Source organism: Juglans regia, chromosome 7, assembly GCF_001411555.2.
Source record: "Juglans regia cultivar Chandler chromosome 7, Walnut 2.0, whole genome shotgun sequence".
In the NCBI taxonomy this organism is placed as follows: Eukaryota; Viridiplantae; Streptophyta; class Magnoliopsida; order Fagales; family Juglandaceae; genus Juglans; species Juglans regia.
The window spans coordinates 16,216,985-16,232,093 of NC_049907.1; the positions used below are offsets into that span (position 1 = coordinate 16,216,985).

Sequence of the window (15,109 nt, forward strand, 5' to 3'; positions counted from 1 at the left end):
TGAGGTGTGATTTTTTTTCCATGGTTAGAATCTCTCCCATGGAGGCTGTCTAAGCAAAAAACACAATTCTAAGAGAGTTTAGTCTACCAAATACTCTTTCAAGGGAAGGGATTATCATCATGAGGAATAAGGACTTTATAGAAAGAATGAATACTGAATATCGCTTCCTTGAAAGGGGCATAAAGAAGCGTGTCTTCACCTCCTCATCTCAAACTATCGGAATACAATAGTTTAAAGGATGCGGTAAAGATATCTATCTCCAAGTCATGAGCTGCACCGATAAAACTGACATTTTACTGAAGGAATCAACTAGTGATCTGCAAGTGATCAGCCATAGAAGCATCCTTAGCACAAGCTACATTGTAAACATCCAAGAAACATGGGAGTCCTTTCTCTGCACCACAAATCATGCCAAAATCTATTCCTGGATCTATCTTTCATCTCAAATCTAGTAGGGCTAGAAAACTTCCCCTAACCTTTTCTTATGTTCTTCCATAATTCCAGCCCATGTGGCTGTTGGATCTCATTCAAACACCACCAACCCCATGATGTATTTAGCATCTACTACTGCTTTCCTCAGCGTCTCTTTCTCATTCTGATAGTGTCAAAGACTCAAAGCCACCTCCCCAAGTGTATGAGTAAACAAGAGCAGTTTCATACTCCCAACCTACCCTCCGAGATCAGAGAACATATCCTGCCTAGCTTACCAGGTGATTTCAGAGAACATATCCTGCCTAGCTTACCAGGTGATATTTTATCTGTTCACCCAATTCACCAATGGAATTCCAGTTGCAGCTTCTCTCGGTGGTTGGCCGCACTAAAAGGAAGCAGAAAAAGAGACATGAAATATGTAGGCAAATTAGACATAGTTTCCTTGATCAAAGTAATCCTATCACCTTCGGACTACATCCTCTTCTAGCCAGCTAACTGAAAATTGATCAAAGCACTAGTTATTGTGCTTCAACCTTCAGACACGCAACTCTTTTCCCAAGATTGGACGGTCATAAATTACATATTGTCATTCATTGTTTAAACAGCTTTCTAGATTAAAAGTAAAAATTGTCTTGAAAATTTGTCTGCATACTTTGCCATAATAGGAACAGTATTTGATCTCTACTTTCTACAACTTCATGTGCAAGGCATTGAATATTTTTGAAACCACAAAAACTTACATGGCAGTAAATCTTCTTCTTGGAAGACACATGTTTGCCAACCAATTTTGACGTACTGTTGCTTGATGTATAGGTTAAAGGAATGATCACAGATTTTGGGGAGGATATGAACTGCCAATTTCTTGAAATTCTTCGCAGTTTACTGGACTCATACACATTGTCTGGAGCACAGGTGCTTGCCTTGATCACTTATTCTTTTATATTTCTTTCAATTAACTATTTCTGAATGAGGCTTTTGTTCCGAGATTGAAATAATGTTTAATTGTGTTTCTACCTTTTCATATATTCTAGCTCTACTTCATATCCTAGTAACAAAGCATGGAAATATGAATCTATTAGCAATAGCCCCCCCCCCCCCCCCAAAAAAAAAAAAAAAAAAAAAAAGAGAGAGAGAGAGAGAGAGAGAGATGTAAAATTTTTTTGTAGCTAATATATGTCTGGCATAAATAAAACCAGCTTGAGCCGTATGATCTCGATCCCCAAAAGAACTCATCTTTAGGCCTCATTTGGTTACATAGATGAGATGAGAAATATGTTAATAGTAGTGAGATGGGTTTTGGGAAAGGAGAGAGAAAAAGTTGAATAAAAAAATTATAAAGTTAAAAGAGGCTTAGAAAATAATTTTTTAATATTATTTTTGTTTTGGGATTTGAAAAGGTTGAATTGTTGTTTGTGTTTTGTATGAAAGTTTGGGAAAGTTGTAATGATTAGATGAAAAGGTTGAAAATTTGAAAATTTGAAATTGAAAAATGTTTGTGTTTGAATGGTGTTTGGATGTTGAGATAAGATGAGATGAGGTGAGATGAGATGGTTTCAAAGATTAGTGAAACCAAACCAGGCCTTAGTCTTGGGAAAATAAAGACTTTTACCTAAAATATGGCGCCAATTTGCCATCTCTCTCTCTCTCCCCACACAAACACATACACACGCAATCATACAATTTCACAGTTATTTTGTAATAACCTTGTGCAACAGTTGAGTGTATTGATACTTATAAAAAAAAACAGTTTGAGTGTATTGATGGAGGCATGGTATTTTGAATATTGATTTGTATTTTATTATATTTCTGCTGTGTTGTGTAAGAGGAATTTCGTTTCCATTTCTTTGTTTTAAATAGATTCAAATGCATGTATCTATGTTATTGAGTTTCTGATCTCGCTGTTTTGTTGCAGAGAGATACTATTGTTGAGATTTTCTATGAGAAGCATTTGGGTCAACTAATAGATGTTATAGTGGCATCTTGTCCTTCAGAAGGTGTAGCTCAATCAAGCAATAATTCTGTGGGATCTGGTGAAAGAATTGGAAATCAAATTGGCGCAAAGCCTGAAATACTGTCAAACATTTGTGAATTACTATGCTTTTGTGTTCTGCACCATCCATATAGAATAAAGTAATATTTCGATGCCTTTCTTGCAATCAGTAAGAATTGAAATCTTGCCACGGACATTTAAGATGTAAATGTGTGGTTTTTTTTTTTCTCTATGCAGGTGTAATTTTCTCCTTAATAATGCGGTAGATAAAGTTTTGTTGGTTATGCAAAGAAGGGAAAAATACCTAGTTGTTGCTGCTGTTCGATTTGTTCGCACTATTCTTTCCCGCCATGTAAGTAAATACATCTTTATTATTGAATAATGTGATGCAATTTGTTTTTTAAGCTTGGTAGAGAAGTATTAACAGCCAAAAATTTGATTAAGAGGCACTTTATTGTTGCTGGTGCTACATGTGTAAGAATGATGGGAGACAGTGGATCATTTGCTTCTGCGTTTCTGCTTACCACGTGGGCTCTGCTGGGTTAGTGCTGGTGGCGTTATTTGAGATCACTATAGTGATGAATATCATGCATTTATACTTTTAATAGCCAACTAGTTACTTATGGAAATTGCGGGATAGACATCTCTCATATACAATTCCAACATGCTAACTGGACATCGCTTGTATCTCAATCTCAATACCTGTGCATATATTTATCAGCCCTTGCAAAATTACTTGTGTATTCGGGGGACATAGTAACATTAGTATTTCAGAGATGTAGTAATTGTATAACGTTAATTGTTGTCCTGCATTGCACTAGCCTTAACTCTGCTTATTTTGTTTGGGATTTTCCAAGTGATATGGCATTTCTTCTGGGTAGAGCGTATAACAACTCAAACTATGTGCTTATATGCAGGATGAGCATCTGATAAATCATGTTGTCAAGAATAACCTTCTGAAACCAATTGTGGATGCCTTTGTTGGTAATGGTAGCCGTTACAATCTGCTCAACTCGGCAGTTTTAGAACTTTTCGACTACATTCGAAAGGTGCTCATTTTTTAATACGTCTTTGCATTTGGATTTTAGATATGTCTGGAGGTAATTCTCATCTGAAGATCTCGTGTCGTTCAGGAAAACCTTAAATCATTGCTTAAATATATAGTTGATACATTTTGGAACCAGTTGGTCGAATTTGAGTACTTGGCTTCCATTCATGCACTAAAAGTTAAATACGAGCAGGTATTCTCCCAATCTTGCTTGATTTTTACTGCCTCAATTTTTATTCGACCTTTTTTTGGATCTCACCAGTGTCTTTGTAGTCCCTGGAGAATAGTGGAACAAAAGGCACTTGTAATGTGTCAGACCCCAGAAAACGAGTTGATGAGCGTGCTTTGGAGAAAGAAGAGGAAGATTATTTCAACGAGGACAGGTATGTATAAGAAATATGTTTTGGAAAAATTCTTTTACATGATTTCTAACCATAGCCTCTTAATTTGGATACTTGAGTCAGTGATGAAGAAGATACGGCATCTGCATCAATATCACAACCCCAAAAAGTACAGTCTCAACCTGTTTTATCCAATGGAGTTAGTCCAAGTTTCCCGCCCTTAAGGTAAAGGAAATATTTTCACCCTAGAAAAGCGAGTAAGACGTGTCAGAGTACTTTTTCTATCAACCCTCTGCTTTGTCTTGATTTATGTCAACTTTTGCAGTCCTAGATCTGGTGGACTGGTTGATTATGATGATGACGAGGATGATGAAGACTACAGACCACCTCCAAGGAAGCAGCCAGAAACCCCTGATGAAGATGAAGGAACAATGGAATCTCTTAGGTTGAAGCGGAAACTGGCATCCACAGACAACACGCCTGAGGTGTTGAAGAAGCAGCGGATTGGAAAAAATTCCAAGTCGAAAGATAGTGTATTTGCTGCTTTGTGCTCAACACTAAGCCAGGCAGTGTTACCTAGTAAGAAAACTGCTAGCACCATGCACTTGATGGCTCATACAGCTGATGGGACGACCCAAAGCTCTGGGGAAGAAAATCATGAGGAGAAAAAACCTGACACGGACAGAAGCAATTCTGATAACAGCACCACCTCAGATGATGAGAACCATGGAGAGAAGGAAGCTGCTGCTTCTAAAATATGTTCTGATCGATTGCATATCGCTTCTGACAATAGACAGTTAGGCGGAGAAGACTCTCCATTAATACCACCAATATCCTCACCAGAAATGGCTGTAAGTGGATCCTAATTTATTCGGGGTTGCATTTTTGTTCTGTTTTCTTCTATCGTGGATGTGCTTGGTGGTGTGGGCTACCGAAGTAACAATGCACTTTGAAAGAGAAGAAATGAGTAAAGGGGGATGAATTTGTTTGAGGGCTTTACGTTGATGACTGTGGGGTATACTGTATAGCGCTACTTAGAGGAGAAAGACAATCTATACGACAATGTGGGCCCGCCCGTTCTCCCTCTTCACTTGGTCTTTCTGATGCTTTGAGCTTAGCAATTCTCTTTTGTACCACATTTATCAGCACTATTTTTTCCCCAATTATCTCACATGTTTTCCTTTTTGTTTCCCCCCTTTAATGTTTTATTCCAATTACCCTTTGTTTTGTTAGTCCACTTTTAGCTATGTGAACAATATGATAAAGAAGGCACCAATGTCTGCCTTGCATAGTGTTTTTTTTTCCCCCCCGGTTCTGTGGTGGTGGGTGTGGGTTGTAATAGAGATGGTCAAGCGAGTTGGGTTAGAGGGCAAAGTTTTCCATATGTACTAGTAGTGAAACTCATTATAGAGTAGTGTAAATTAGATTTTGAACACTTTATGATTGAAGGGTCCTCAAATGTTCCTACAGTAGTTTCTAAATTCGTAGTAAAAGTGGCCTTGATGCTCAATCTCATTTCTTTCCTGCTGAATCGACTTTTGATAATAGAGGAGAGGTTTGACTTGTACTTAATAGTACCAGATCAAAGATCATTTAAAGCCCCCTTTTGTTGTTCTGCTGCGCTCTCTGTATTGATTGTATTTGCTGCTGCTAATCCCCCGAATGACATTTTGGATCTTTATTTTGCGTCATTTGTATACACAGCTAGATAGCTAAAACTGTGGGAAATACTCTGTTCAGAATTACACCAAAGTAATCTTACAAATTAACGTAACTTGATGTGATTCGTCAAATTATAAAATTATTTTTATTGTAAAGTAGATTTAACGGATCAGATAAATTTACGTCAGTTTGTAAAATTATCTTTGTATAATTCTTTTGTGAATATAGTAGTACTTCAAAACTATTTATGCTACAACAGTCTTGAGCTTAATTAATTAATGACCGACATCCATATTATAAGCTTTCATCTACGTACCTACAAATGCCTGATAAAGTGATTGGATCTCGTAAAAAATTGAAATATAAAATTCTTATGAGACTTAATTAAAGAAGTTTGACGTTAAATTGATTGCTGAATTTGTTTACTACTATTATTAAGTTAAATTTGGGTTGGTCAATGGTAAATACTACGAAACAAAAATTTTGTTGAAGCGCAATGGACACGTGGCTTATCCTGATCCTGAATGACCGCCACGAAGTTAGGGTTCTCGTTACCAAAGCAAGACACGTACGTATGGAAACACGGACACGTGTTGTCTGATCTAATCGAAACTCTCCCTTAATATTAGTCCACTCCCCCGATCATCATCTTTCTTCTTTCTTCGTCTACACAGACGGTTGGGAATATCGGTATAAGCCTGAGTACTATTCCGATTTCACGACAGAGTAGTTTTCACTTTTGATCAGTGATTTTGGTGGTTTACGCATTGATCGAATAAATCGATATAAGAAAAAAGATGAGCAATAATAGCGACATGCAGACAACTACAAGGTCATTGCTGGATGATCTGCGTAGCTTCGACAAGGGTGGCTTCTTCGACCTCGGCCACCCTCTCCTTAACCGCATCGCCGAGAGCTTCGTCAAAGCAGCCGGGGTTCGTAGCCTTTTTAATTACCATCTCTTTCTCTCTCTCTCTTTCTCTGTGCTCACTTGTGGTAGCTAGCTAGTACTCGTGTGTGTGTGTGTGTTTGAGCGTATTACTAACTTGTAAAAGGCTATGCTGCTGCCTGCTTGGTGTATAGATCGGAGCTATTCAGGCTGTGTCCCGCCAGGCTTATTTTACAGCCATTGAAGGTAATAGCTAGTTCTCTGGCTATTATTTTGCATGGATGGATATTGACCATATTCTACGTGTTTAATTCTCTTGTTCTCTTCCTGTATAATATATTCTTGTGTATTGGTTAATTAAGTGTACATTTAGAATATTAACTGGAATATTAACTAGGAGCAGGACTTGATTCGGGTACTGGGGGTCTGACGGCGGAGATAATCTCAGGTGCCAGCAAGAAGCATCGATTCCGGGACCTCAAAGGTAGGTACAACAACAGGCCTGGAATATTTTTCTCATGTAGTGCTCCTTTGGAAGATTGTAGATTTCATGATGAAATGGTTTAGGTTTTAGCATGCCCAGGTTGATCTCTCTCGGTGTATTTTGGTGATGGAAATGTCGTATTAGTTAAGAGTGACATAACACATTGGCCATGTCTCACGGTTTGTTATGTGAATTGCAGGAGAAACCAACAGAAAGTCTCTCGAAGCCATGGTGGGTTTTGAACTCCCATATTCTTATATATTCTTGCCTAGACATATTTGGAACCACGTATATGGCACAGCATCATGGCGAGTACATGCATGTTGCAGATTTTGCTGCACTGCATGCATTAACATAATGCAGTTTTGCTGCCCTCTGAGAAGCTAACTCGATCGCTTTTGTGCAATCGACTCAATAGCATTTCACTGTCCGCACGATGATTTATTGCTTGTAATCATTGCTTTGGTTTTAATTCTTTTCTATCCTTTTCTTCCAGGTGAAGAACACCGGAAAAGAATCCATGCAGTGGGGTAAACCTACATTCCTGTTCATACAACTTCCTAGTTCTTTGGATGAATATTTGTTGAATTGGAACGATTGGTTCTACCGCCTAACAAATTAATTAACAAGCGTTATCCAGTTTTAAGATTAATCAAACAAGTTTACTTACTTGTTCAAGCCTTGGATAGAAGCCGTTGTTCTTTTCTACCTTCATAAGAAAATTTATCATTCAAGATCACCCTCTCATGCATGTGGCCTGGTTATTATGATTAATTGGCCTTATAACATAGATGCTTATGCTAGTGATCAACGGAAGTGACCTAAGAGTTTCTTTTGTACTGTATAGGACTGGCTGCAGGAGTGTATTCAGGTCTCACGTATGGGCTAAAGGAGGCTCGTGGAACCCACGATTGGGTAATGTCCAGTATCGTCAAGATAAATATCTATCCTCTTTAGATACTGTTATTTATGGGGTGAAATTTCTGTTGCATTTGGAATTTAGCAAATAAATCAATGTCCTTAATGTCTACTGGAAATGATTAAGAGGCTCTCTGTTAGCTCCCATTAATGAGTAGTGTCCCCCTTTTTATGTGCAATATAAGAGAGGATGGATCCCAACAAATGCCTCAAAACAAACAGAACTCCACTTTTTTTGGATGAATGATCATGAGTTATTTCATTCAATCAAACATTACCACATTACTTGCATCAAGCTGTCTCATTCATTCTAACAACATTGCCTATGAAGTCTATCATCACCTGTTTGTGATGTCTGAAATCCTGGATTTTTTTTGTTTTTTTGTTTTTAATAATTTTGTACTCAAATCAATTTACTCTGCATTGCTTAATTTGGTGCAGAAAAACAGTGCAGTCGCTGGAGCTATTACTGGTGTGGCATTGGCACTTACATCTGAGGAGTCTTCCCATGAGCAGATAGTGGAATGCGCAATCACTGGAGCTGCGATTTCCACTGCTGCAAATCTCCTCGCGGGAATATTTTGAATTGGTGGTTGATATGCCACCAAAAGATATTTAATAGCCTTCCTTCCTGTTTAGTTTTATATTTATATGAAACTTTTGGTACTTGTCTAAGAATATATGTTCCTTCGAGGGCTAATGCCCTCTGAATTGGCACTTTCCCCTTAAATCATTATCATCGACCAAAATGGTATGTATTTTTTCACTCCTTTCTTGAGAAAGGGCTTACTTCTAAGAGCAATGCTACACAACCTCCCATCCTCCGCACATGATTATATTTTTTTAAAATTTTAAAATTTTTTAATACTTTTTTAAAATTTTTTTTGAGTTTATTTTTTTTAAACTAATTCAATTTTTCTATTCATTATTCATATATTAAATATTTGATAAAAGAAAAAAATAATAAAAATTAAAAAAAATGTGGTGTATGGAGGTTGTGTAAATAGTAAGAGGTTATGTAAATTTTTTATACTTCTAATAAGATCGGATCAGACTGTACGTAGCTATCGGCCCAATAAACAAAAAGTCTAAAATCATTTATGTATTTTCGGCCTAACTATAAAAAAAACTTACAATTACAAGTATCAATTATTTAATTTTATTTACACATTTTGTATTAAAAATAGATTTTAAAAAATTGAAAAAATTATCAAAATTATCCATATTCATGAGAATTATTAGTAATCATCATAATAAAGTTAAAAACAAAAAACAAATAGAGAAAATGAAATTGAAAAATATAATATCATTTAAACTCCAAAATAACAAGGGGAAAAAAAGGAAAATGACATACATAAAAATTATCTATATCCATGAATGTTAGCAACCATCATAAATTCATAATAAAGTTAAAAAGAAAAAATAGAGAAAAAGAAAAAAAATGTAATATCATCCAAAAAAAAAAAAAAAAAGGAATTGACTTCTCAAACATAATAATTATTACAATTCATCTAGTCATAAAACATCTACTTATATTACAATATTAAAAATTATTCCACAATTAAAATAATATGAAATGTATCTAATCACCACCGAAATAATTGAAACGAAATGAACATAAGGAAATGACAATAATCGTCAACTTTCCACAAGTCCCCATGGTCCACAACTAACTCTTTACAAGTCACAATATACAATCAAATGATTTTATTGCAAAAACATAGCAATCAAATGACAAATATCTTAGTTTCAAATTTCAATACTTATTTCATGTAGACTCTAATAACTAATCGTAGCACTCCTCTACCTATGATTAAGAAAGACATCATTTTTAGATGCTCACAGGAGCCCAAGTGCTACTGAGATACTAAAGGAAGCATCAAGTACAAAGATTCCTTATAATAAATAGAGTCATTTTGTATTAATATACTGAAATCATAAATAAGAGTGTGTGAAAGTATTTATTAAGATCTTTCAAAATCTATGACATACAAATCATAATTTAAAATCTTTATATATGATCTAGGCCACTGTCATGACTATCTAGACCAAGTCTCGTACTGCAACTCTACATTCATAAATATTTTAATTTTGATTGGTTTAAAAATATAAAAATAAACTAAAATGAGTTGATGACTTAATAAGAAACCCATCATAACGTAAATATACTTAACATAAGATTTTTCATAAAATATTTCATATTGAGAACTTAAAATCATGACTATTCATACGTATGCTATGACATGTATGACTTTTCTGAATTAACTGACTTGTTTGGCTGATCTGAATTATCTGACTGTTCTGATTGGCCAACACACTTAACCATGTTTACAAGGTTGTGCATTGGTCTCACGATCTTGTGGCCACAAAGGGAACCGTGAATCTGATTTGACAAAATGCTATGGTGGACTACGTTTGAGTCCATGGCTTGCATATCCACCCTGACTGTATTGGTACCATGCATCTGAATGACCATCTAATTAACTGTTCTGAGCTTATCTTACACTTGATCTTATGAAAACTTGCGTGTTTGATTTAATATGAGATGCATAATACATACATAACTATAATATGTGAAATGAAACATGACAAATGATGTCCTTGCAAATATCATGACATGCATAGTACATAAACACTAACTTTCAAAGAACTAGTTTTAATAATAATATATATAACTATCTAACGTATGCTGATCCTAATTTATGATCAAACTAGTTACCTTGTAGTGTTGCTTCATAAATCTTCTTTCACGTTTCATTACCGTAAAAGTAAGCTCAGTCCACATCCACAATATACATTCAGCCATGAATTGAAAATCAAGGGCAGAAGTGTAAAAATACCTTAAAAGTCTTCTAGATGTTGAACAAGAACAAAGGCTACGGACAATGATTTAGCTGTCATTTTTTGTAATACTTTAGCTATGAAAGGTAGGATTTATTTTCGATCAGAAAGAACATGTGACAGAACAAAAATGATTGCTTTAATACATAAGTTGTGTGTCTGGACTTTTTGAGAAAATAAAGTAGACTTGCGGCAACCCTGGTAGAAAAATAGTGGATGGTAATAGAGAGAGAGAGAGAGAGAGAGACACACACACACACACACATGTATAAAGGGTAGTCGAGTTTAGAAATTTTGGGTGACAAAGACTGTAGAGTTATAATCCAGTTGGGATAGGGTACTAACTAGTTTGAGTTGGGCTCGATTAATACATGTAGTGACACTAATATGCTGAACACTCGGTCGTGATTATCTAAGAAGAGAGTTTGAATTTAAAAGCATGATCTAGTAGTTCATTCAATGTAGGGTTGTCAGTGACTGAGACTACATATGAGATTTCAATCAGTGATGATTTTAAATTGAAATCAATTTCTAATAGCCAATCTTTAAATTCTAAAAGAAATCTAACTCGTTCAATAAATAATAAATGAGATTTAACCTAGTCATTGAACCTAATTAAAAGTTTTAATCAACTTCAATAATTTATCGCTCGTGTGCTTATCCAATATGTCTCATTAAATATAATTTAGACTCAATAAAAATGATCAATACTTTGATCTTAGAATTATTGGGCCGGGCCTTTAATAGTAGTATATTCAGATATTCTTCTCACATCAATCATCTTCAACAGGTGTGCATTCGACGCCTCTGCATAATTTTCAACCTCGCCCACATGTTCTATACATAAAAGATAAAAAAATAATTTATATAAATTTATATAACAAATAAATCATGAAAAAATATATGAGAAAATAAGTTTGTTATATACCCATATCCAGCTTCTCAAAATCTTCCACATCATCAATTATAGTCTTAAAGGCTAATCGGAGTAGAAGAAGAGTGAACTCAATTCTACGCACAAATGAGGCTCTTTAACATAATCGGAGACAAACTACTTTCAAATGGATTAAGTACATGATTTGCCGTGCTAAATGCAGATTCAGAGGCCACTGTAGATACTGATATTGCAAGAATATCGCGTGCGACTTTTGAAAGTAAGTCGGCTAGGTATCTATCAGCATATGACTTGCTTTCCAAATAGTTCTCCGATTGCAACCGTTGCTTAAATTGTGCCAACCTTAGTACCTTCATATCCTCAAGTCTATTACATGTAGTAGTAGTTACATCATTATTTGGGGAACTTGTACGCTACTGTTGTGAACCAGAATTATTCTCTTATTTAATTTCAACATATACACCACATATACTGGTAAAAGCATTTTCACTTTCAACTTTAACTCAGTTGCTTTTGAGGAATCATATGCATATATTGTTTTCAACGAAAATTCAAGATATCGCATTTTGTACCGAGTATCAAGAATAAGCCCAACATATAACAACATATTCATATTATTAAAGTTGCCCCAATATTTTTCAAATTATTTCCTCATATTTAGTGCCATTAATCTCACCACAAGTCCTCATTCTTCACACTCCATACTAATTGTGTCTTCATTTGTAACTAGTTTCACAAAAAAAAAAAAAAAAAAGAATAAGGTGTTGCAAGTTACATATTGACTACCTGAAAAATGCAAAGTTGAATCACGAAATAGTTTAAGAAATCTTATAAACAATCTTACAATCTTACCTTCTCCCAATCATCCTTGTTAGGAGGCCCTAATATCTTTGACGTTCTCCTCGTCATCCCATGATCATCGTTATCATCATCATCTTCATCTCCAGTACTAGGAAGGAACCCCGAATCTTCTTCCTCCAACTATTCAAGAGTCTTTTTAAAATTTTTAGCCATCGCCAACATAAGATAAGTAGAGTTCCACCTAGTTGGTACATCTAGATATACATGACTTTTGCAAGTAATCTCTTCTAGTAGTATATATGATTTAAATACACTCCATCTTTGTACAAAGGATTTAACATATTTGATAACAATTCTTACATTGGTAATGGAATCATCATATTTTTTCAACCCTTCACAAACAATCAAATTTGAAATATGAGCACAACATTTCACATGCAAGATTCATGTTCCAAAATAGTATCTTTCTTATGCTTGGTTTTCTTTTTCAAAAAAGAAACTACACCATTATTCGAACTTGCAATGGCAAGCATTGCAAGTATTTTTGGCCACCTCCAATCAATTAAACACATCTCTATGGTCCTACCAAGTGTATCGCCCTAGTGATTTTCAACTAAACAAAAAGAAAGAATCCTATGTGTATTTTTCAATCATCATCAATAAAATATGTCGTGAGACACATGCAGTTGAAGTTTTGTATGGATGTCCATGTACCTATGGTAGGGGAAACTCGTTGCCCTTGAGAGCACTTCTAAACTTATGTTTTTCTCTCAAATACACACTACAACAATTCTTAGCAATTGTAACATAAGATGGGATCCCTACCCACTTAGGTTGAACAACAAGTATGAATTGTTTAAAACCCACCCAATCTACAAACCTAAATGGCAACTCATCACAAATAATCATTTAGACTGGGGCTTGCCTGCAAGCCTCAACACTAAAGGCTATATGAGCAAGCCCCCTCACACTATTTCTTTCATCCTTCCTTGGCCTTTCCAACTTAAGGTAGTTTGAGACTTATCCTGCTTATTAAGCGGGCATTTTTTATATTGATATTTAATGTGATACTTCATAAATTTTGTATCATCCGCCTTCATATCACATGCATAATTGGCACCACAGTAATTACATGCAGTCCTAAGTTTATTTGGATCACATTTTGGTATTCTTGTGAAGTGATACAAAACTATTGACCTAGTTTTACGTCCACCACTAGGTTTATTACTACTCGATTTAATACTCATATTGGGTGCGAGTGGAAGAATGTCTTACCCTTGTGTTGATTCTTTAGCATTATCCGTGGTAGAGTCTCCTGCTTGCGTTTCTTTTAAAGTTTCCATCTAGAAAATAATCAAACAAAAATTAATTAACAAGTAAGCATTGTAAATTGAAAATACAACTGGAAATAAGTAAATAATTACACTAAAAATAAGAACTAATGTTTTTTCTATTTGGTAATTCACTTTGATTTTATTATTCCAAAAAAATGAATGTTTTTTTATATTTGATAAACCTAAAAACAATGGCATATGACTACAACCTACAGGTTATAAAATACTACGAGTCAAAGCTGAAAACAATGGCATACTAATAATTGCTTGTAGCAGGAACATACTAATTGTTGCCAGTAGAAACATACTAATAACAAATAACTCACTTAACATAATTCACATTAACAACAAATAATGGCATGCTACTAATTACTATAGTGTTAACAAAATGCATTTAACTATTTCATAGATGGAAACACAAAGACATCTATTTTAACCCAAATACTATATCATTATATGTGTAGAGTAGTAATTAATATGGCATTTGTTTCATCCACACAAAAAATAAAGAAAAAATACATTTTGATTCGGTTGAATTTGTACCTTAGATCCAATAGAGGGGCTGGGACTTGGGAGCTGCGGAAATGGATGTTTCTACAAAATTAGGGTTGTAAGAAATAGATGGAAATAGAGAGAGGTGGAGATCATGTCAGAACATGGCCAAAAATTGTGATTAATTCACTTGAGTGAAACTTCAAAAATAAAAGTTTTTTGGACTTTTTTTTTTTCAAGTAACAACATCAATTGGGATTATGTACCTTAGATGTAGTGGCAGCATGTGATGGAGGGGCTGGGAGCTGTGGCAGGAACACGTTATGCTCTAGGGTTTATATTGGGCAGTGAGTAGAAGAATAAGAGATTGATTAAATAGTTTCAGTTGGTCCAAGATTCTGCATAAATGGATGTTGAAACGACGCCGTTTCGATTGAAAATAAAGCTAAATGATGTAGTTTCAACACACAGGTAATTAAAAAAAACTGAGTTGCATGAAACGACAGCTTTTCACGCAACTCAATACACATCTTTTATATGTAACTAGATCTAAACAGCGCCGTTTAGATCTTATTTCACTTTAAATGATGCCAATTTCATATTAGTTAGAAATATCTTTTCATCATTTTTTTTAGCTAATATATTAATACAAAAAATGATTTAAATTAGTAAAATTAAAATTAAGTTAGCTCTTTAATGTGGATTATGTAGCTAAATCATTAAAAAATTAATGAATTATATTTATATTTATGATGTCAATGGCTACTAACTCAATACTCAATAGTATGTAAATGTATTAAGATATTTAATGCATAATGACCTATATTAAAATTTTAACATTTTATATATAGTTAATGAATAATTTTCATTGACCAGAGATACTTCATACTTACTTGTAACTTAGGTATTTTACAAACATTAACTAATTACTTTAATTAGATTGAGATGTATCATTGCTTATAGTCTTGTGATTTATCACAAT

At 34.7% G+C, this 15,109-nt stretch overlaps 2 protein-coding genes across 6 annotated transcripts in view; both read left to right on the forward strand.

Annotated features, from left to right (window-relative positions):
* LOC108984164 (serine/threonine-protein phosphatase 4 regulatory subunit 3-like) overlaps positions 1 to 5,321 on the forward strand; it is a 30,571-nt gene extending 25,250 nt beyond the window's left edge. For 3 of the 4 annotated variants that reach the window (XM_035692419.1, XM_035692421.1, XM_018956024.2), the window contains 8 exons: positions 1,246 to 1,344; positions 2,345 to 2,562; positions 2,660 to 2,774; positions 3,340 to 3,471; positions 3,556 to 3,663; positions 3,744 to 3,853; positions 3,935 to 4,036; positions 4,137 to 5,321. In XM_035692419.1, the coding sequence (XP_035548312.1) occupies positions 1,246 to 1,344; positions 2,345 to 2,562; positions 2,660 to 2,774; positions 3,340 to 3,471; positions 3,556 to 3,663; positions 3,744 to 3,853; positions 3,935 to 4,036; positions 4,137 to 4,677 (1,425 nt within the window). In that variant the 3' untranslated portion in view covers positions 4,678 to 5,321. Of the gene's footprint in view, positions 1 to 1,245; positions 1,345 to 2,344; positions 2,563 to 2,659; positions 2,775 to 3,339; positions 3,472 to 3,555; positions 3,664 to 3,743; positions 3,854 to 3,934; positions 4,037 to 4,136 lie in introns of those variants that run through there. The other variant, XM_035692422.1, reaches the window with a different exon arrangement.
* An 802-nt stretch (positions 5,322 to 6,123) lies between these two features.
* Positions 6,124 to 8,534, forward strand: LOC108984154 (outer envelope pore protein 16-2, chloroplastic). Of its 2 annotated transcripts, none has more exons than XM_018956013.2 (7): positions 6,124 to 6,408; positions 6,557 to 6,608; positions 6,760 to 6,846; positions 7,046 to 7,077; positions 7,343 to 7,376; positions 7,694 to 7,761; positions 8,206 to 8,534. In XM_018956013.2, exons 1-7 carry the CDS (start codon positions 6,271 to 6,273, stop codon positions 8,347 to 8,349), a joined length of 555 nt encoding a protein of 184 aa, XP_018811558.2. In that variant the 5' UTR covers positions 6,124 to 6,270; the 3' UTR covers positions 8,350 to 8,534. The 2 variants fall into 2 exon arrangements, with proteins under 2 accessions (XP_018811558.2, XP_018811559.2); XM_018956014.2 differs by having other exon boundaries at positions 6,766 to 6,846.
* Positions 8,535 to 15,109: the final 6,575 nt, after the last annotated feature.

Bases quoted from the DNA above. Each gene is read 5' to 3' on its own strand.
- LOC108984154 (XM_018956013.2), top strand. From the start codon at position 6,271: ATGAGCAATAATAGCGACATGCAGACAACTACAAGGTCATTGCTGGAT. The intron at 6,609-6,759 runs GTAATAGCTAGT...AATATTAACTAG, and splicing joins TTATTTTACAGCCATTGAAG to GAGCAGGACTTGATTCGGGT. The intron at 7,377-7,693 runs GTAAACCTACAT...TGTACTGTATAG, and splicing joins AAAAGAATCCATGCAGTGGG to GACTGGCTGCAGGAGTGTAT.